At 37.2% G+C, this 21,816-nt stretch overlaps 1 protein-coding gene across 24 annotated transcripts in view; it reads left to right on the top strand.

Annotated features, from left to right (window-relative positions):
• ERC1 (ELKS/RAB6-interacting/CAST family member 1) overlaps positions 1-21,816 on the top strand; it is a 661,999-nt gene that overhangs the window by 196,482 nt on the left and 443,701 nt on the right. For all 24 annotated transcript variants that reach the window (XR_011646640.1, XR_011646637.1, XR_011646639.1 and 21 more), the window contains one exon: positions 275-442. Coding sequence is in view for 17 of the 24 variants with exons in the window: in XM_058282535.2 (XP_058138518.1) it covers positions 275-442 (168 nt within the window). In the remaining 7 variants the exon portion in view is untranslated. The remainder of the gene's footprint in view (positions 1-274; positions 443-21,816) is intronic.

Raw genomic sequence — 21,816 nt, 5'->3', positions numbered from 1 at the left:
TACTTCTGTAGAAATAGACAGCTCAAACTCTTTATAACAATACTCCATTTTAGCCCCTTGTTTCAGATCTATTTGTTTTAGTAAATTTTATTATTGTAAAATGCCCACAGAGTTTAAGTTTATTGTTATTCTAAATGGTAATAATAACATTCAGAGAGGTATTTAATGAAAGATTTATTATATAACTGTCATTTGGGCAACTGTAGACATCTATTTGGAAGAAATTAATTTCTTTCTTTTCAATTAACCCTTTGCAAAAATCTTACATTCTTAGGTGGATGCTCTCCGATTGCGTTTGGAAGAGAAGGAAACCATGCTAAATAAAAAGACAAAACAAATTCAGGAAATGGCTGAGGAGAAAGGGACACAAGCAGGAGAGATACATGACCTCAAGGATATGCTGGATGTGAAGGAACGGAAGGTTAATGTTCTTCAGAAAAAGGTAAGGTGCACGTGTTCTGAGTTCAGTGTCTCACCTCTGGCACACATCCTCATTCTTACTAGTAAGTTATACGTAGAGCTGTCCAAATTTCTTTTTCATTGCTCTGTTTATATTTTTTGAGATTAGTAGTTGAAACTACTGTTGCAATAGATAGTTAAAATTGCTCTGCATATTCAGCTTGAAAAATTTTTTTTTAAGATTTATTTTATTTATCTTTTCCCACCCCCTCATTGTTTGCACTTGCTGTGTCTGTTCATCTTCTTTGTTTCTTTAGGAGGCATCAGGAACCAAACCCAGGATCTCTGATGTGGGAGGGAAGCGCCTAATCGCTTAAGCCAACTCCGTTCCCTGCTTTGTTGTGTCTCTTGTTAGGTTTTTCCTTTTGTGCCTCTTGTTACATCATCTTCTCACTTCAGCTTGCCACGCCTGCCCGTTGTGCCAGTTCACCATCCTGCTCGTTCTTTTTTAGGAGGCACCGGGAACCTCTGCTCCCTGCTTTTTTGTATCTCTCATTATGTTTTTCTTCTTGTGTGCCTTTTTGCGTAATTTTGTTGTGTCAGCTTGCTGAACCTGCCTGTCACACCAGCTTGCTGTCTTCTTAAGGAGGCACCAGGAACTGAACCATGGACCTCCCGGGTGGTGGGCAGGAGCCCAGTCACTTGAGCCACATCTGCTAAAATTTTAAAGTAATCACTATTAGTATCTTTCAGTAGCGTTTTCCATACTACTGCTTCTGCTGAGTGTTTTGTAAATTGTCAAAATGTTTAAATTGACATTTTTCTACCTCTTCTGATCCTCTTCTTTTATCAAAATTGTAATGACATGAATTAGTATAGTACATGGATTTGGGATGGTTATAACTCCATCTATGTGACTGATAATAAGATGACAATTTTGAATAGAAAACATGCTATTATAATTATATATAATGTAGATATGTCAAGGAAAGGACCTTAGCCATTATTAGAAAGAGAGTCACTGTGGAATAAATAGGAAAAGTACAACCTTATTTAAGCTTACATAAGGGATGTCCTTGAGATAACAGTTTTATTAACCCCTAGTATGTATTGTTCATATCCACTGAGGTAATAGATTAGAAATATTCGTTATTGGCCCCATTTGGTTGTATTTTATTTTAATTACTTAAATTTAAATTTAAAAAATTTATTAATTTCATTGTTTTTTGCTTATTTGTTTTTAAAGCATTTCCAGTTTGCCTTTAACTTCTAAGAATAGCTAAGGAATAAAATTCTCTTTACCTCTAAAACCTCAAATTAACTCTTTCTTTCATATACAGAGAATCATGTCTTGTAGTTACAGTTTCTATCAGTTTGGCTTTCATTTTCTTTCTGTAGGTAATCATAATGAAAATTTGATTTCTAAATATGGGTTGGCTTTGTCTTGTTAGTAGGTGCTCATTTTATTGGTTTACATTTTTATACATATTCATATCCTTCTGGCACTTTTCCTCCATCTGCTCAGTTCCCCTTACCTGTTTCTTATGTATTCTTCCAAAAGCATTCTATACATAAGCAAGCAAAAATGTATTCTGTTTTTTCTCTTTATCTGGTATTTTGTTTTCTTCCAGAAACATTTTATCCATAAGCCATATATAATAAAATGTGTGTGTGTGTGTGTGTTTCAACACAAATGGTTCAATTCCTTATTGTCTGCTAATTTCCTTTTTCCAGTTTACATATTTTGGAACTCTTCCCAAGGTCTTCCTCATTCAGCATTGTATGGCTCTGCTGCGTTTATTTAAAAAGATTTCTACTGATGGGCATATAATTTGTTTAAAGTTTTCTGCTTTAACATAAAATGATGCAATAAAAAATATGTGGAGTATATTTCTGCAATAAATTGCTTGAAGCAGAATCGCTGGGTGAAATGATATGTGAATTTATAATATTGATAAATTTTACCTCAGAGAAATTTTCATGCATCAATGCATGAAAGTATACTGATGGTGGAAATCAAACATTTTGATTTTTTCGCCAATCTGATGGGTGAGAAAACAGTATGTCAGTATAGATGCACACATTAGCATTGACACGACAAGATAATTTGAATAATAAAATGTCATTTGTTATTGGGAAAAAAAAAAGTATAGATGCAGTATTTCATTATAAGTAACATTGAACATATTTCTTAAAGAAAAAAAAAATTATTTATTTTTATCTACCCCACGCCCCCATCTGCTCTCTGTGTCCATTTGCTACATGTTCTTCTGTGTCTACCTGCATTCTTGTCAGCAGCACTGGGAATCTTGTGTCTCTTTTTGTTGTGTCATCTTGCTGCATCAGCACTTCTCTGAACATATTTCTTTGAATTTAGGACCACTTTTCCTTTTCTATATATTACTTGCTCCTGTTTTTTTACACATTTTTGTTCTGAATTCTTCCTTATTCTTTTTTTTTTTTATTTTAATTTTATTTTTGTAAAAAGATACTTAGATTACAGAAATGTTACATAAAAATATAGGGGATTCCCATATGCCCACTCCCTACATTTCCCACATTTTTGCACATTAACAATATTCTTCATTAGTGTGGTACATTTGTTACAGTTGTGAACACATTTTGAAGCATTGCCACTAAGCATGGATTATAGTTTACATTGTAGTTTACACTCTCCTGCACAATTTTGTAGGTTATGGAAAGATATATAATGGCCTGTATCTATCATTACAGTGTCATTCAGGACAATTCCCAAGTCCCAAAAATGTGTCCATATTATACCTGTTTCTCCCTCCAGTGGTCCACTGCCTCCACATCAATGGTATAATTTCTTCCATTGCTAGAATCACAATAAGTCTATAGTAGAATACCAGTAAGTCTGCTTTACTCCATAGTTAATTCCCCAATCTTGAGGATTCTGGGATGGTGATGCCCACTCCACCTCTAATTGAGGGTTGGCTTCGAGCTCATGGAGCAGTTTGATGGAACTCTCTTGCTTGCGGTTGTAGGCTCTCCCGGTTCTTGGGTTGATCATTGTCCATCATCATCTCCTTGTTAGTTGTCCTGGGGGAGTCCAATGAACTGGAGAGCAGGTGTTGCAACTCTCTTGAGATTGAGGGTGCAGCTGGCACATGGACAGCCCAAAGATTTAAGTCTTTTGGACATAAACCTGCCAACCCTGGCACTAATTATAGGTTCAACTAGAAGGTTCAGAAGAGCCATATTTAGGGAAACCACAGCTGAATCCATCTCTTGTCACATGGGGGAGCATAAATTCCAAAGTAGGGCCCTCTGCCAAGGCATCAATCTCCTGAGCAATCTGCTCTTAATATAGTGTCTGCATGTCTCTACAGCCTTCACAAGCTCCACTATTTGAGGTAGTATTTACCTTGGCAGTCAATGAGATCCTGCTGAGACATATATAAGCATAACTTCTGGAATGACTTTCTGAGTCACTTTGAAGTCTCTTAGCCATATAAACTCATTTGTCTTTACCTTTTCCCCCCTTTTTCAAGGTCTTTTTCCAGTTGCATTGCTAGTTGGTACTTGGTAGTAATCACTCAGTGCCAGGGAGGCTCATCCGTGGGAGTCATGTCCCACACTGGGTGGAAGGTAATGCATTTATATGCTGAGTTCAGCTTAGGCCACATTTGAGCAACAAGGAGGCTCTCACAAGGTAACTCTTAGGCACCCTGTAATACTAGACTAAGTTTCAATTTCAAGAATAAAGGTTCATAAGTACAGTCATCAAATTTAATGGCCCATCAGTGGATCATCCTCCACTATTGCCCCTGTACTCAGGGGATTCTTGTTGTTCCATTATAGAATGTGGCAGAGCTTCCCAGGATGGGAATTTGATACTCTTTTGGTTATTATATGGCATTCCACCCACCGTGACAGTGCCCCACGAACAGTTGAACACATTTATATGCCTTATATGTATGTGCGGGTAAACCTCCTCCCATGTATCCCTTATTCTTTCTTATTCTTATTTATATAATTTTTATTTGTAAAAGTTCTTTACTCAATTAAAAGTTCTTTTAGTTTTGATGTGTTTCAAATATTTTTCCCTCTTTTTTGTGATGTTGTGTGTATGTATAGTATGATCATATACTTTTTAAAAATTATTTTATTAGAGAAGTTGTAATTTTACAGGAAAATCATGTAGAAAGTTCAGAATTGCCATATATCCAGACCCCCATGCATAATGCAGTTTTCCCTATCATTAACACTTTGCATTTTTGTATTCGTTACAAATGATGAAATAATATTATAATTGGTCCTAATTTCATTTGGGCTCACTGTATTGTACAATTTTATGGTATTTTAAAATATTTAATCTGCTAACATTTAAACCTTGTAAAATTTCCCATTTTAACCACTTTAAAATATACAGTTTAGTGTTGTTCATTCTGTTGCACACTGTTGTGATACCATCATTATCATATGTTTGCCAAAACTTCTCCATCATCTGAAACAGAAACCGTGTACCAATTAAACATCAACTCCCCATTCCTCACCCTCACCCCAGGCCCAGGTAACCTATATTCTAGTTTATGGCTATGAATTTGCTAGTTTTAATTATTTTGTATCAGTGAGGTAATACAGTATTATTCTTTTTTTTTTCTTTAAAGATTTGTTTTATCCCCCCCCCCCATTGTCTGCTCTGTGTCCACTTCATGTCTGCTTGCACCCTTGGTGGCACTGGGAAACTGTGTCTCTTTTTTGTTGCATCATCTTGCTGCATTAGCTCTCCATGTTTGTGGCACCTCTTCTGGGTGGGCTGCACTTTTTTCACACAGGGTGCACTACTTGCATGTGGGGCATCCCCACACAGGGGCGTCCCTGCATGGCAAGGCACTCCTTGAGTGCAGCAACTGTGTGTGTGGGCCAGCTCACCACACGGGTCAGGAGGCCTTGGGTATTGAACCCTGGACCCTCCCATATGGTAGGCGGACGCTCTATCAGTTGAACCACGTCTGCTTCCCAGTATTGTTCTTATGTGCCTGACTTATTTCACTCAACATGCTGTCTTAAAGGTTCATCCATGTTGTTGCATGTGTTACAACTCCATTCCTTTTTATGACTGTCTGGTATTCCATTGTATGCATATAGGACATGTTATTTATCCATTTATAAACATATTATCAGTTTATAGACACTTAGGTTGCTTCCATCTATTGACAAGTGTGAATAATTCCACTATGAGCATTGGTGTGCAAATATCTTTTCAAGAACCTGTTTTCAGTTCTTTTGGGTGTATAACATGAAGTGAGATTGCCAGGTAATAGGGTAATTCTGTACTTTCTGAGAAACTACAAACTGTTTTCCACAGAGGCAGCATTTGTTCTCCCATTTTTTGAATAGCAACCTTTTTTTTTTTTTTAATTTCTCTCCCCTTCCCCCCCCACCCCAGTTGTCTGTTCTCTGTGTCTGTTTGCTGTGTCTTCTTTGTCCGCTCCTCTTATTGTCAGTGGCACAGGAATCTGTTTCCTTTTGTTGCGTCATCTTGTTGTGTCAGCTCTCCACGTGTGTGGCACCATTCCTGGGCAGGCTGCACTTTCTATCATGCCGGGCGGCTCTCCTTACGGGGCGCACTCCTTACGTGTGGGGCTCCCCTAAGCGGGACACCCTTGCGTGGCAGGGCACTCCTTGCATGCATCAGCACTGCTCATGGACCACCTGCACACGGGTCAAGGAGGCCCGGAGTTTGAACCGTGGACATCCCATGTGGTAGGATGCCCTAACCACTGGTCCAAGTCCGCCACCAATAGCAGCCTTTCTAGTGGGTGTGGGACGGTATCTCATTATGTTCCCTAATGGCTAATGATGTTGAGCATCTGTTCTTGTACTTTCTGATAATCTGTATATCTTCTTTGGAGAAATGTCTATTCAACTTATCTTTTGCCCATTTTTAAATTGGATTGTTTGTCTTTTTGTTGTTAAGTTGTAAGATTTCTTTGTGTATTCTGGATATTAAATCCTTATCAGTTATGTGGTTTCCAGATATTTCCCCCCATTCTATAGGTTGTCTTTGTACTTTTATAATAAACGCCTTTAATATGCAAAGGTTTTTAATTTTGTTGAAGTCTCATTGATCTGTTTGTCCTTGTTGCTCATGCAAAATTAGGTTGTTCATTTTTTTTGTTGTAGGATTTCTTTGTATATTCTAGATATTATACCCTTATCAGTTTTGTGGTTATAAATATTTTTCCCCATTCTGTAGGTTGTCTTTTACCTTTTATGATAAAGTCCTTTAATATACAAAAATTTTTAAAAATTTTGTTGAAATTTCACTGATCAGTTTTTGCCTTTGTTGCTCATTCTAAGAAACCAAGGTAAACACTAGGAGTTTTAGATTTTGTTTCTTTTAATGAGATCTTTGATCCATTTTGAGTTAATTTTTGTATATGGTATAAGATAGGTATCCACCTTTGTTCTTTTTCATATGGATATCCAGTTTTCCCAGTACCATTTGTTAAAGAGACTATTCTTTCCCCACTGAGTGGACTTGGCACCCTTGTCAAAATTCATTTGGCAGGAGTGGTATAGCTCAGTGGTTGAGCGCTTTCTTTGTATGAGGTCCTGGGTTAAATTCCTGGTACCTCCTAAAAATAAATAAATACAACCGGCCATAATATATGTGATGGTCTGTGTTTTTACTGTCATTCAGTTCCATAGGTCTACATGTCTGTCTTTATTCTAGCACCATGTTATTTTGGTTACTGTAGTTTTGTAATATATATATATTTTTAAGTACCAGGGTTGGGGATTGAACCATCGAATCCCAGACCTGTGTGTGGGAAACCAGTGCTCAACCACCGAGTCACATTGGATCCCCTGAGTTGGTTTTTTTGTTTGCTTGTTGTTCATTTCTTTGTTTTTAGGAAGTACTGGAGACCTAACCTTGGACCTCCCTTGTGGGAAGCAGGCGCTCAACTACTTGAACCATATCCGCTCCCCTGTAATGATTTTTTAAATCGGGAGGTTGAGTCCTCCAGTTTTGTTCTTTTCTTTCAAGATGGTTTTGACTATTTGGGGCTACTTAACCTATCCATATAGATTTGACAATTGACTTTACTGTAAATTCTGCAAAGAAAGCTGTTGAAAGTTTGATTGGGATTGCACGGAATTTGTAATTAATTGAGTAGAATTCATATCTTAATTATTAGTCTTCTATCCACAATCATGGAATATCCCTCTGTTTAATTAGCTCTTCTTTGATTTCTTACAGCAATGTTTTGTCACTTTTCCATGTACAAGTTCTTTACATTCTTTAGATTTTTTCCTAGATATTTGATTCTTATAGTTGCTGTTGTAAATGAAATTGTTTTCTTGATTTCCTCTTCAGATTGTTCATTACTTGTGTATAGAAATAGTACTGATATTTGTGTGTTGATCTTGTACCGCACCACTTTGCTAAATTCATTTATTAGCTCTAGTGTTGTTGTTTTTTCCCCTGTATATAGGATCATGTAATCTACAAAGAGGGAAAGTTTTACCTCTTCCTTCTCAGTTAAGTCTCCTTTTGTTTCTTTTCTTGCCCAGTTGCTGTAGCCAGAATTTACAGTATAATGTTGAATAATAGTGGTGACAGTGGACATCTTTGTCTTGTTCCTTGTACATTTCATCTAGATTATCTGACTTACTGGTTTACCATTCATAGAGTCCTCTTATAATCTTCTTTATTTCTGGGGTTTAGTAGTAATGCTCTTCCTTTCATTTCTGATTTTATTTATTTGTGTTCTCTCTTTTTATCTGTCAGTCTAGCTAAAGGTTTGTTGATTTATGCTTTTCAAACAACGAACTTTTGATTTTGTTGATTCTCTCTAGTTTTTTAATCTCTGTTTTCATTTATCTTTGCTCTGATCTTTGTTATATCCCTCCCTCTGTTTGCTTTCGGTTTAGTTTGCTCCTCTTTCTAAGATACTTCAGTTATGAGGTTAGGTCTCTGATTTGAAAACTTTCTTTTTTATTAATATAAGCATTTTAGAGTTACAAGTTTACTCTTAGTGGTGTCTTTGCTGTAGCTCATGTATTTTGTTATGTTGTATTCTTTTTTTCATTTGCCTTGAGATTTTTCCTAATTTCCATTGTGATTTCTCTTTAACTCATTGGTTTTTGAAGAGTGTGTTCTTTAATTTCCATATATTTATGAATTTTCCAGTTCTCCCTCTGTTGATTTCTTTCTTTTTTTTTTTTTTTAAAGATTTATTTATTTATTTAATTCCCCCCCCTCCCCTGGTTGTCTGTTCTTGGTGTCTATTTGCTGCGTCTTGTTTCTTTGTCCGCTTCTGTTGTCGTCAGCGGTACGGGAAGTGTGGGCGGCGCCATTCCTGGGCAGGCTGCTCTTTCTTTTCACGCTGGGCGGCTCTCCTCACGGGCACACTCCTTGCGCGTGGGGCTCCCCCACGCGGGGGACACCCTTGCGTGGCACGGCACTCCTTGCGCGCATCAGCGCTGCGCATGGCCAGCTCCACACGGGTCAAGGAGGCCCGGGGTTTGAACCGCAGACCTCCCATATGGTAGACGGACGCCCTAACCACTGGGCCAAAGTCCATTTCCTGTTGATTTCTAACTACAGTCCATTTTGGTTGGAGAAGATAACATTGTATTATTTCATTATTTTTAAATGTATTGAGACTTGTTTTGTGGCCTAACAAATGGTCTCTTCTGAAGAATGACAAATTTTTGCACTAGCAAAGAATGTGTATTCTGCTGTTGTTAAGTGGAGTATTTTATATATATCAGTTAAGGCTAGTAGTTGTTGTAATATTGTTTGATTATTCTATTTCCTTACTGATTTGTCCAAATGTTCTATTCATTACTGAAAGTGTTGAAGTCTGCTGCTGTTAACGTAAAACCTACCAATTCTCCTTGCAAATTTTTCAGTATTTGCTTTGTGTATTTTGGGGTTCTACTGTTCAGTGCATATGTATTTATAATTGTTATGTCTTTTTTTGAAGTTACTCCTTTATTAGTATATAGTGTCATTTTTTTTGTCTCCTATAGCAGTTTTTTTTGTTTTGTTTTGTTTTTTAAGATTTATTTATTTCTCTCCCCTTCCCCCCGCCCCTCCCCCGGTTGTCTGTTCTCTGTGTCTATTTTGCTGTGTCTTCTTCTTTGTCCGCTTCTGTTGTCGTCAGTGGCACGGGAATCTGTGTTCCTTTTTGTTGTGTCATCTTGTTGTCACCTCTCCATGTGGGTGGCACCATTCTTGGGCAGGCTGCACTTTCTTTCTCGTTGGTCAGCTCTCCTTATGGGGCGCACTCCTTGTGCGTGGGGCTCCCCTGCACGGGGGACACCCCTGCGTGGCAGGGCACTCCTTGCGTGCATCAGCACTGCACATGGGCCAGCTGCACACGGGTCAAGGAGGCCCTGGGTTTGAACCGCGGACCTCCCATGTGGTAGACCGACACCCTAACCACTGGGCCAAGTCCACTTCCCTCTTGTAGCAGTTTTGACTTAAATTGTATTTTATCTATATTAGTGTAGCTACCACAGCTCTTTTTGTTACAGTTTATATGGTATATATTATTTTCTGTCCTTCACATTCAACCTGCTTTTGTCTTTGAATTTAAGGTGAGTCTCTTCTAAAGAACATGTAGTTGGGCCATGCTTTTTTGTCCATCTGCCAATGCATGGCTTCTGCCATTTATTCTTTTGTCTTCTAAGTCTTATACCCTTTCTATTCCTCAATTCTCTGCTAATGTGTACTAATTTTATTTGATTTTTTAGTAGGGTACCATTTTGTGTCCCTTCTGATTTCTTTCTGTATATATTTTTCAGATGTTTTCTTTATGGTTGTGTTGGGGTTTAAATATAACATCCTGAATGTATGACGTCTTGTTTGATTTGATGTCAACTTAACTTCAACAGCATATACATGAATTGCTTCTATATCCTCCTGTCCTTCCCCCTTTTTGATGTACTTGTTACACATTGTCTTTATATATTCTATGTCAAAAACCACAAATTTATCATTAGTTTTTATGCATTTGCATTTTAGAACCTGTAAGAAGTAAAAAAATGGAGTTAAATACCAAAAAATACAACACGACGTATTGATGTTTATGATTACCCACTGACATACGTACACCCCAGTATGTATAAAGGGGTTGCTTTAGTCCCTGCATGACAGGGCCAGAATGCTAGCACAGGTTAGTTCCACATTCTGCAAGGGATGAGTTTGGGGAGTGGCTAGCATGGTTATCACATGCTCCTCCTACCATTTTTTTTAAAAAGGTTTATTTATTCACACCCCCTCTCCCTCCCCCCCCCCTTGTCTGCTCTCTGTGTCCATTCACTGTGTTACTCTGTGTCTACTTGTCTTCTCTTTAGGCAGCACTAGGAACCAATCCTGGGGCCTTCTGGAGTGGGAGAGAGGTGCTTAGTCTCTTGCTCTACCTCAGCTCCCTGGTCTGCTGCATCTCTTATTTTCTCTCCTCTGTGTCTCTTTTTGTTGTGTCATTTTGCTGCTCCACCTCTCTGCAGAGGCCAGCACTCCTGCTTGGGCACGCACTCAGCTTGGGCCATCTCGCCACATGGGCCAGATTGTCTTCACCAGGATGCCTTGGGAATTGAACCCTTGATGGTACCCAATCGCTTGAACCACATCCGCTTCCACCCTTCTACCATTTTTATGTTACATATTCTTGGTTCAGTTCTTGCTCAGTTACTGATATCCTTTAATCATTTTCTGATTTTAGAGGATGGTAGCTGTGACATTTTTTCTTATTATGCAAAGATACTGTGAGAGAATAGTACCCTTGAATCATCTTGGTCACTGAAAGTCCTATTCATTCATTTTTAAAATTTATAAAGTTCTTTTAAGGCTCCTGAATTTTGTGATATATTTAGAAAGTTCTCCTTTAGAATGCTTCTTCTTTCTATTGACTTATCTTTCTGTTTAGTATACTCTTTTAATTATTGTGTCTTTCTAATATGTCTTAATACCTATTGAGGCAAGTTCCTTCTTTGCAATTTTTTGTTTGTTTTTGTTTTTCAGAAATGTCCTAGGTATTTTTGCTTGTTTTTCCATATGATGTTTAGAATTAGCTTATTTCATCCTCCTGCCCTCATTCTTTCTGTTTTGTGTCTGTGGGGACTGTATGAAATTTGTAGAATAATTTAGGAAGAATGGACAAGAATATGGTGTGTCTTTCCAAGAGTTTAAATTTTGTGTTCCTCAAGAATGTTTCAATGTTTCCTTTATATGGGTCTTGTACATTTATTAAATTTATTCCTAGGTTTCTATCTGTTGTAAACAAGGTTATAGTCTTCATTATGTGTTCTAACTACTTGTTTTTTTAATATATATGATAGTTTGTGGTTCATGTATTAGTTTGGTGCTTACTCATACTGAATTATCTTACAGATTGGATAGATGTTTTTAGTTGATTCCCTTTGGGTTTCAGATATACAAACTGTCATATTCAAGTAATGATTATACTAACTTTTCAGTTTTAGTGTATATACCTAATTTTTTATCTTGTTTAATTGTGTGTACTATTTCATATGAAACCATACAGAATAATAGTGGTGATAATGAACATCTTTTGTATCTGATATGAATCCGAGTGTGTTGATGTTTTGATTTTTTTTTTTTTTTTAAAGATTTATTTATTTATTTGATTTCCCCCCCTCCCCTGGTTGTCTGTTCTTGGTGTCTATTTGCTGCGTCTTGTTTCTTTGTCCGCTTCTGTTGTCGTCAGCGGCACGGGAAGTGTGGGCAGCGCCATTCCTGGGCAGGCTGCTCTTTCTTTTCACGCTGGGCGGCTTTCCTCACGGGCGCATTCCTTGCGCGTGGGGCTACCCCACGCGGGGGACACCCTTGCGTGGCACGGCACTCCTTGCGCGCATCAGCGCTGCGCATGGCCAGCTCCACACAGGTCAAGGAGGCCCGGGGTTTGAACCGCGGACCTCCCATATGGTAGACGGACGTCCTAACCACTGGGCCAAAGTCCGTTTCCCTTGATTTTTTTTTTAATAATATGGTGACTTAGAAATAATATAATTCATCATTCTGAGTGATTCCTTCATATCTGATTACTTGATTATTATGTGTATTTTCCTCATATTGTGTGCCTTATGAATTTAATCATAATAGTATATCAGTGAGTAGTATAACCTGGTAACTTTTAGCAGATCAGTATTTATTCAGTAATTTTCAATGTAATTACTAAATCATACACATTTGGACTTAGTCTTCTGTTAAATTCTTCTTTTAGTATAGGATGTTATCATTAAAAATGTTAGTATTTTAAATTTCATTGGTTATCATAGTGGTAGGATTTGTGGAGTCAAAGGTGCTTTCATTCATTTAAAGGTATACAGTGCAAACCTCTGAAGACATCTTGATGCCCAAGACATATTTCACTACCATGCTAAGAGCATCATTGTCTGCTATTTTGGTAATATGATGGATTATAACTTTAATTAGCTTACAAGTCTTAGGGGGCTATATTTGACGTTTAAAACATATATTTTTCCAGCCTTTCTTCTCTTGGCTGTCATGCTATAGAATTATTTCATTTGAAAACAAAATGGAGAAAGATTGCATGGATCTTTGACTGTCACTAAACTTTGCCTTTCAGGGCATTTTAGGAACATGAGAGCAGGCTTCCAAAGGAATCTTAAAATGGTTAATGTCACTGGAAGAAAAGATATAATGGCTAGAACCCAAAAACTGTTTGAAAGCAATGCATTTCTTATTTTACCTCAGTAAGTTTTTAGAAAAGTTTTTTATATCTTTGAATAGAGATTTGAAGTTAGAATTAACACTGTTTTATCCCGAAACAATCCTAGCTTTCAAAAATAAAATGCCAACCCTAGGCTAGCCATTTTACATCTATAATCTTGTTTAATCCTTACAACCCTGTGGCAGTAGCTTTTAAATTTGGACTACTCTGCCATAATCAGTGATTTTCAAATGTTTACATCATGACAGTAAGAAATATATTTTACATTATGACCCAGTAAATATGTACATCTACATGTATTTGGAGAGGTATAGTTGAAAGAAAACTGTCACAAAATATACCTACCCTCACTGCATTAGATGTATTCTGATCTGGCTTCACCTATTCCTTAAAGGAAATAAAAAATGTCATTTCCTGACGTGTTAAATCAATTTCAGAACCCACTAATAAAACTTTTTTTCCCCCTTGGTATCCCACCACCCATGCTTCCCCATTGTCTCTCCTGAAAGCAAAATATAATGACAACAAAGACAAACCCCTCCCCCCAAAACAGAACATGTTATATATTAAGAGAAGTTCATTTGCATGAATTTGTTTAGCTCGAAAATGGTAGTTTCAGATTTTGACAAGGGATTGGTTTAACTCCACAGTGCAGCTTTTACCACTACAACAACGTCCATGTTGAGGAGATTGTATGGTGATATTGTTAAAGCTTTTTGACACTGAATCAGCCTTCATACATTACATACATTTTGTCTAGCCTCTGCATTTTTGACAGAAGGCAATGGAGGGCCAATAATTATGCTCTTTCTTTTGCACTCTGCTGCCTCAGTAATTTGTCACATTATTAACTTTGTCTTTAAACAGCTATTAAATAGATAACAAAGCAGGTACGTTCAAAACTGATTTAGATTAATTTACTTGTTTTAAGATAAAGATATCTGTATATATATTTTCAGTGCTCAGAGCTTTGTGTTCTTTCTACTCATTTTATTGTAGAAGTTAATGTAATGACATGTTCAGAATCAACATTTGTGATGAATTTCCTGTACTGTCATTTCCTGATAAAATAGAGGCAGCTTTAATTTTTAGCTCCACATAAAATAATCAAAATGAATACAGTAAGTATAAAGATAATTTAAATTTCTCAAAGGAACTACATAATTTTTTATTGTATAAAGAGGACTATTCAAAAGGAGTAATCAGTTTTCTCTTGGTAAAACATGCAGTTTTGTATATTTTTAGGCAGGAGTAACAACTTGTTCCTTATTTCCATTCAAAGATTAAAGGTCAAAATAGCATTTCCATTTACATTTAGCCATATTCTTACTGTTAAACTTTTCAAACTTCTGTGAGACCAGGGAGAGAAGAGTGATGCTTGCAACTGAATCTTAGTTTAAATATAGTGCTGTGTTCTTTTTTTCATTTTTTAAAAAATTTGAAATGCATCTAGTATTAGTTTAAACTATATATTATGCTATAGAGAGACCAAAGGATAGAGAATGGGAGGCATAAAGTTATAAGGTAGAGTCTGTTTCTTTAGCAAGAATTCAGAGTAACTGAATATTCTTTTATTTTCATGCTTTTGCCTTATAAGGGAAGTACTAGGGAAAGACGTGGGTGATTGATGAAGAGAATATAGAAAATACTTACCTACCGGTATCACTTAAAGACTTCTCAGATGGTAGTCAAATGGCTATCACTGAGACCCTGAGAAAAACAAAATCGTGACTTTTTTTTTTTTAGGAGAAGGCTGATTTGGGTATTTTGGGGGAATTTACATTTACTCCCGTGCATCTTATTTTAAAAAGCATTTGGCTCTGAATGGAATGTCTATAAATGTGTGTATTACCTTTAAACAGAGTGGACATTTGAAGGAGTTCCCTCAGAAATTATAGGACATCATCCTAGTGAAGGAGCTCAGATGCAGTTTGGACATATTTACATGTAGAAACTATCTAGCCCATACTTTCCTACTCAACTGTGAAAAAGCTAGAAATAACCATCCATCACCCCTACTCCTCAGGTTAGAAGCTTCTCTTTTGATAGTTATGGTATTGAAATTAGATCTTCTAAATATTGTCCAGAAAATAAAACAGATTATATTTATAGGGAGAGGGCAAATTCAAAGTTATTTGAAACTCTTTCATCTTGAAAAAATTGTATAGAATCTGACTAAATAGAAATAGTCAATCAGGTCTGATTTCAGCGTTTCTTACTGTTTTTACTGATTCTTATTGTTCACGTTGCTTTTTTATGTTTTTGGTCATGATAACTTAGGTTTTTTATATAGCATTCAGCGTTTAAACTCTAAAATGAGAATGGGATATAAAAAATAATTTGTGTCAACATCAAGTATGATGAGTCATACTGACAGTATGCATCTTTAGACATGTAATGAAAATGGCGCTCCACCTCCATGTTCTTCCCCACGAAAGCCCACAGTTTCACTCAGATTATAAAAAAAGTCAGACATCCCATGTAAGGAACATTCCACGAAATAACTAACCAGAACTCCCCTATACTGTCAAGACTTCCAAAACAAGGAAAGTTTAAGGAATTGTCTCAGCCAAGAGGTACTCAAAGTGACATGACAGCCAAATGAAATGTGGTATCCTGGAAAAGAAAAATCACATCAAGAAAAAACTAAGGGAATTTGATAAAAAATGGACTCCAGTTAATATAACATGTCAATGTTGGTTCATTAATTGTAACAGATATGCCATACTAATTTAATATGCTAAAAATTAGGGGTAACTGGTTCTGGGTACATGAGAATTCTCTGCAAATTCAAAGCTATTCTGAAACAAAAAGTCCATTTAAAAAATCCATTCTATTTTGACAGTGTTTTTTTTTAAACAGATTTTTTGGATACATATTAATAAAGTATAAATCCATCCAAAGTATACAACCAGTAGTATTTGATATAATCACATACTTTTGCATTCATCACTCCCGTCATTTTCAGAGCATTTCTGTAATTCCAGTAATAATAATAAAAAGCAAAAAACAACCAAACAAAACTTATCACCTCTCAATCTCTCTATGCTTCCCTTGTCTTACATAGCTGCTATTTTGTTTTCTTCTCTCTAGTTTATTTGTATTTATATTTTGAAAAACTGTCTTATATATGCAATATCAGCCATATTCATATTTTACATGAGGCTTCACTATGTTACATATTCCCATGTTACATTTTTAAACTTTCTTTCTAGTAGTATACATGTCCTTAGGCTTTTCCTTTCAACCACTTTCATACCCATATAATAGCTCTGCTAGTCACAGATAGCATGATGTGCTCTCACCATTTCCATTCATTTCCAAAGATTTACAAACAACCTTTTAACCAATTCTCCACAAATTAACCAATAGCTTTCCATTCTCTACCCTCATTCTATTTTCTGGTGACCTATATTCTAATTATTAATTCCATGAGCTTAAATAATATATTTAGTTCATAATAGCACAGTCATATAGTGTTTGTCCTTTTGTGTCTGGCTTGCTTCACTCATCATAATATACTCCAGGTTCATCCATGTTGAAGTGACAGTGTTTTTGAGAGAGCCAAAAAGGAAAGGGGAAAAATAAGACTGTGTTCCACTCAAAGCTTGATGGGGTCAAAACCTGTTAATCTTCAGTGAGGATAAGCATGGGTTTTTTAACTTCAGAACTTTAAGATGGTGCAGATATATTGGAGAATGAAAAAGGGTACAGGAGAATTGATGGAGTTCCAGTAGATCTTTTCCCTTACCCCTGGTTTCTGAATCTTCCTCTAAGTCATTGTATGTCATTGGCTCCTGAAATGTCAAATATCTTCCCATGAACAACTAGGAGAGATTCAATCTAAGACTCAAAAGAAGAACTCTCTGGGTGTTACTTTCCTGGAATGGAACCTTCCATCCTGAGTTCAAATTCTCTTTCAGCTCAGGTCATTAATCTCCTCTATCCTCCTCTGAGCAGCATATAAACCTCAGGTAGACCAGAAAACCTTCCCTTTCAGTCTTGGGGTCCTTTCTGCAGAGCTAGACAGTTTTCTTTCTGAGGGATATCAATAGGCAATCCTGTGGACCAGGTTTCTGCTAACTTCTGTTGGCAAGTTTCAATTCTGTCCCATTTCATGCAGCTGCCCAGCTTTGGAGGCCAGCATTTGAGAAGGTAACAGGAAAAAGAAAGAAGAACAATTGTATTGATTTAGCCAAGACCCATGTTATCAGGAATTAACACAAATCACAGGAAATATAAAAAGACCATTCCATTTGGGTTATAGGATATAAAAGATTACAAGAGTTTCTACCAAATAACTCTAGAAAGCTTTCCACAAATAGACAACTCTGAAATGCTTGCTCAAACCTTTCATTCAATACAGTGTAGATAGCTGGGTTGGTGAAAGAATTTAAATGGCTTAACTGGATGAAGATGTTGAAGAGGGGAATCCTGGCAGATGGGGTGGACCAGAGACACGACCAAGAAAGGCAGTCAATAGATGATAAAGGCCCCCAGAATGATTTTATTCTCTTGACTTTATTTTCTTGAAAGGAAAAATCCAGCTAATTCAGTTTACTGACAGCAAGCTTGATTTTCACATGCTTGAAAAACAGGGGAGTCAGTCAAGGCTGGGGTTGAGACTATAGAGTGAGGACCCCACAGAACCTAGCATGAAACAGGCTTTAGTGAAGTTATAGTGGGTTTAGAATGCTGTTCCTGGCAGCTGTGTAGAAGATGATTAGCAACCTGGATAGGACGTAGAAGGTCCCACAGTAGATGGTGTAGGAGATCTGGAAGAACAGCAATGGGATGGAGATAAAGATGGAGATGGCTCAGACAATTGTGGTCATGGAGGCCAGATGTCTGGTGTTGGCTGTACTACAGTGTGTTGGTAATGGCCTAGTGCCTGTTCAGAACGTGATGCAGAGATTCAAGTTGGAGGCCCAGGCAGCACATGATATCTGAAGGCAGCCAGATACCATACAGGATATTGCTAAAGCTTCAGGTGTGGGTGATGGTTATGTAATGCTGATGGGAATGACCAAGATGAAAACCATAAGGCTGGTCATAGCTAGAGAGCCAGTGGATTAGTTGCCTGGGATGTGACACTTCCTGATGAAAAGATGGCATTGGAGAGTACTGCACAGTGGTGGAAAGGAATGCAGCAAGAGAGATCTTGAGTTCTGGCGGGTCCCCAGATCCTAAGCTTTTCCAGTTTCTCTAATGTTCAGGGATTTGTTAGAGGCTTCCTGAGCTTATGAATAGCATTGGCTCCTGAAATGTCTGACTGGTTTGGTGGAGGAATTCTAGGTGGCCCTCTTTTCCACACTCACAGCTCCTTCTTTCACTGCTTTCCTGCCCACTGAACTAGGTCATCCTTCCATTTCACACTGGCGGAAGCCATACGTCAGATGAGCCAACCACAGTGAAAATACTCCCAGACTTGATTACTTAAAGACCAGTGAAGTCACTCCCAGCTGGTAGTTAGAAGTTTTCCTACACCTGATGAATTCCAAAATAGCTTACTGTTTTGGAACTCTGCCTGGCAGAACCTCCTGGGAGCTTTAAGAATTAGAAATCTAGTACTCATTGATTGAGAGAGGCCATCTGGTCAACAACTTGTACAGTTTACTTAGGAGGTACTTAACTTTGGTACTTGTTTCATTTATCACTTTGAGCCTGAAGAAATAAACAATTTAATTAGCAAGACTTGAAGCGTTCACAATTTTGAGCTTGGAGAAGGCAAAACAAACAGATCACTGGAGTGCACTGAAAGGAGCATATTTTCAAAAGTCCCTCCTTGGCAGAGGTAGGGCTTATTTGATGGGATCCTCCTTCCTTGCTTAGTGCCTCATTTTGTCTCATCTGGACCATGACCTCCAACTAGCTGCTGTGCTCTCTGTTGCCCCACTCCTTTGGGATCTTCCATACTGCTTTTTTGTTTTTGAAGATTTATTTTATTTGTTTACTCATCCCATCCCCACCCCCCACCCCACCCCCTATTATTTGTGCTCACTGTCTGTTCATTGTGTGCTCTGCACCTTCTCATCTTCTTTAGGAGGGACTGGAAACCTAACCCGGTACCTCCCATGTGGGAGAGGGTACCTAATTCACTTGAGCCACCTCTGCTTTCCCATACTGCTTTTTTTTTTCCTGTGACTTTTTTTTTTTTAACAAATCAGTTTGATTGACATATATTAATAGAGCATACAATTCATCCAAAGTGTACAATCAATGGTGTTTTGTATAATCACATAGTTATATATTCATCACCTTAGTTATTAGAGCATTTTCATTATTTCAATAATAATAAATAACAAACAAAATTCTTCACCCCTCAATCTTCCTATCCTTCTCTTGCTGTACATAGCTGCTATTTCTGGCTATTTTTGCAGAATTATTTATTAAGCAGTTTGTTCTGCTAGATATAATGCTTTGCTATATATATATATATATATATATATATATATATATATATATAAAATGAATTAATTCAAGCTTAAGAAAGCAATACATAGACATATATTTTATTAAACTTATGTTAATACTTGACAGACTATGAAATAAGCAAAGGATCATCTGTAAACAGGGACCCAACTGCCATATCACAATCCCTTACAATATACATACAGATAGATATAAGCTCACCAAACAGGGGACACACCAACTTGCCTGGCCCATCTCCCACCTGAGTCCTGATTGGATGCAATATAAATAAGTGTACATATATCTAGTTAGTGAACCTTTGTTAATAATTGAAAGAATACAAAATAAGCAAAGGATTGTTATAAACGGGTCCAACTGCTGTATCCCATTCCCTCACGCTATGCATACATACATTCATAAGCTCACCAAACGAGATGATATGCCAACTTACCTGCACCATCTCCTTCCAGAGTCCCGACTGGATGCAATATAAATATATATATGCATGTCTAGCTTAATAAGTCTATATTGACAATTAGAGTGAGAAACAAGAATAACATAGTCAAAAGATTAAATCAATATTGATCAGAGTCACAAAATGACAGAAAAATAGAAGTCTTACATACAAACTCACCACCGTCTAACTCACTGCTGGGTAGCCTCGAATCAGCAGCCGATACCAGAGTCTTGATTGAAAACAGCACCTGTGTAGAGCACCTTCTCCCAGGGTGGGACTTCAGTTGGCTTGACCAGAGACTGCCCTTTTTCTTGAGCTCAAAATCAATGAGTTTGATACTATAGATGCCAACTTGAGAGCACTGTGTCAATTCCTGAGGAAGTGGCCAGCTTCCTCAGCAAGGAACATAACACTCCCCGAGCAGTGCTTTCCAATGTTTATGCATCAGTCCCAGAGAAAATGACCAGCCCTCCCAGGGAGGAACACAAGAGTCCCTGGAATTGCACACTATCTGCTCTTATTTGTTAGAAAACATTCCCCACTGTGCCCACTGTTCTAGTTCTCATCATTCCTCCTGACTAGCAAGGCATTGGTTTGTTGATTATCAAAGTTTCCTGCATGATGTTTCACTTTTAGGTTTGAACAATACTCACTAAACTTTTTCCCAATATACAGTTTTATTGAGATATATTCACATACCATATATAATCTGTCCAAAGTTTATAATCATTGACTTTTAGTATAATTACGATGTTGTGCAGCTCTTCATCTGCTTTTTAACCATTTGTATTTTGTCCTTGGAAAAGATATTCAAATCTCTTCACCATTTTTTTTTTAATATAGTAAACTTTGTTTTTCAAGAGGTTTTAGGTTACAGAAAAATTACATTGAAATTATAAGGAATTCCTGTGTACTCCCCTCCCTCTCCCACGTCATTTTAAAACGATGTAGCAGTACAATTGGTTATGATGTGTCTGTAAAGTCTGCTCATTAAAAACAATGTGTATTTAAAAAATGACTCACTTGTGGTAAGGACTAACCTATATAGAGTAATAATCTTAAAAAAACAAACACTGGCATTGTGACAGTTAGTCAGTACTTCACACATCTAACAAATACTGAAGGATGCAACTACCATTGTTTAAACTTCTTTAAAGCCCAAAACTTTAGCATAAATCAGAATTGAGAAACTTCAGGATGTTCACATTTGAATGCATTTTTACTGAAGTTTCAAAGATTCCACAAAACAAAAACTGCAACTTTGAATCAAAATGAATATTAAAAATATTTAAGTCTTGTGAAAAACTCACTCTACAGAAGCAAGGAAAAGAAAGTGAATAGTAACAGCAGTATATTTTTAGGAGAGAAAACAATCACTTATTTCCTTTATCATAAAACAAAAGTCAGTGAGTTATTTACTATTCAAGAATTTGCTTTTCAAGTTGTGTCTTTAAAATGTATCTGTATTAGTTAGCCAAAGAGGTGCTGATGCAAAATACCAGAAATTGGTTGGTTTTTATAAAGGGTATTTATTTGGGGTAGGAGTTTACAGATACCAGGCCATAAGCATAAGTTACTTCCCTCACCAAAGTCAATTTTCACATCTTGGAGCAAGATGACTGCCAACACCTGTGAGAGTTCAGGCTTCCTGGGTTCCTCTAGGCTCAACTCCTCTGTTTCTTCCACAAGGTCAGCTGTAGACTATCAGGTGAACTGCCCCGTCTCTTTCCCTGGGGCTCCAGCTTAAGACTTCAGCATCAAACTCCAACATAAGAACCCTCAACTCTGTCCCTTGCCATGCGTTTTATCTGTGAGTCCCCACCCACCAAGGGGCAGGGACAACACCCT

This window comes from Dasypus novemcinctus, chromosome 20, assembly GCF_030445035.2.
Source record: "Dasypus novemcinctus isolate mDasNov1 chromosome 20, mDasNov1.1.hap2, whole genome shotgun sequence".
NCBI lineage: Eukaryota > Metazoa > Chordata > Mammalia > Cingulata > Dasypodidae > Dasypus > Dasypus novemcinctus.
The sequence above is the reverse complement of the archived record's forward strand: the minus strand, read 5'-3'. Positions and strand labels throughout refer to the sequence as shown.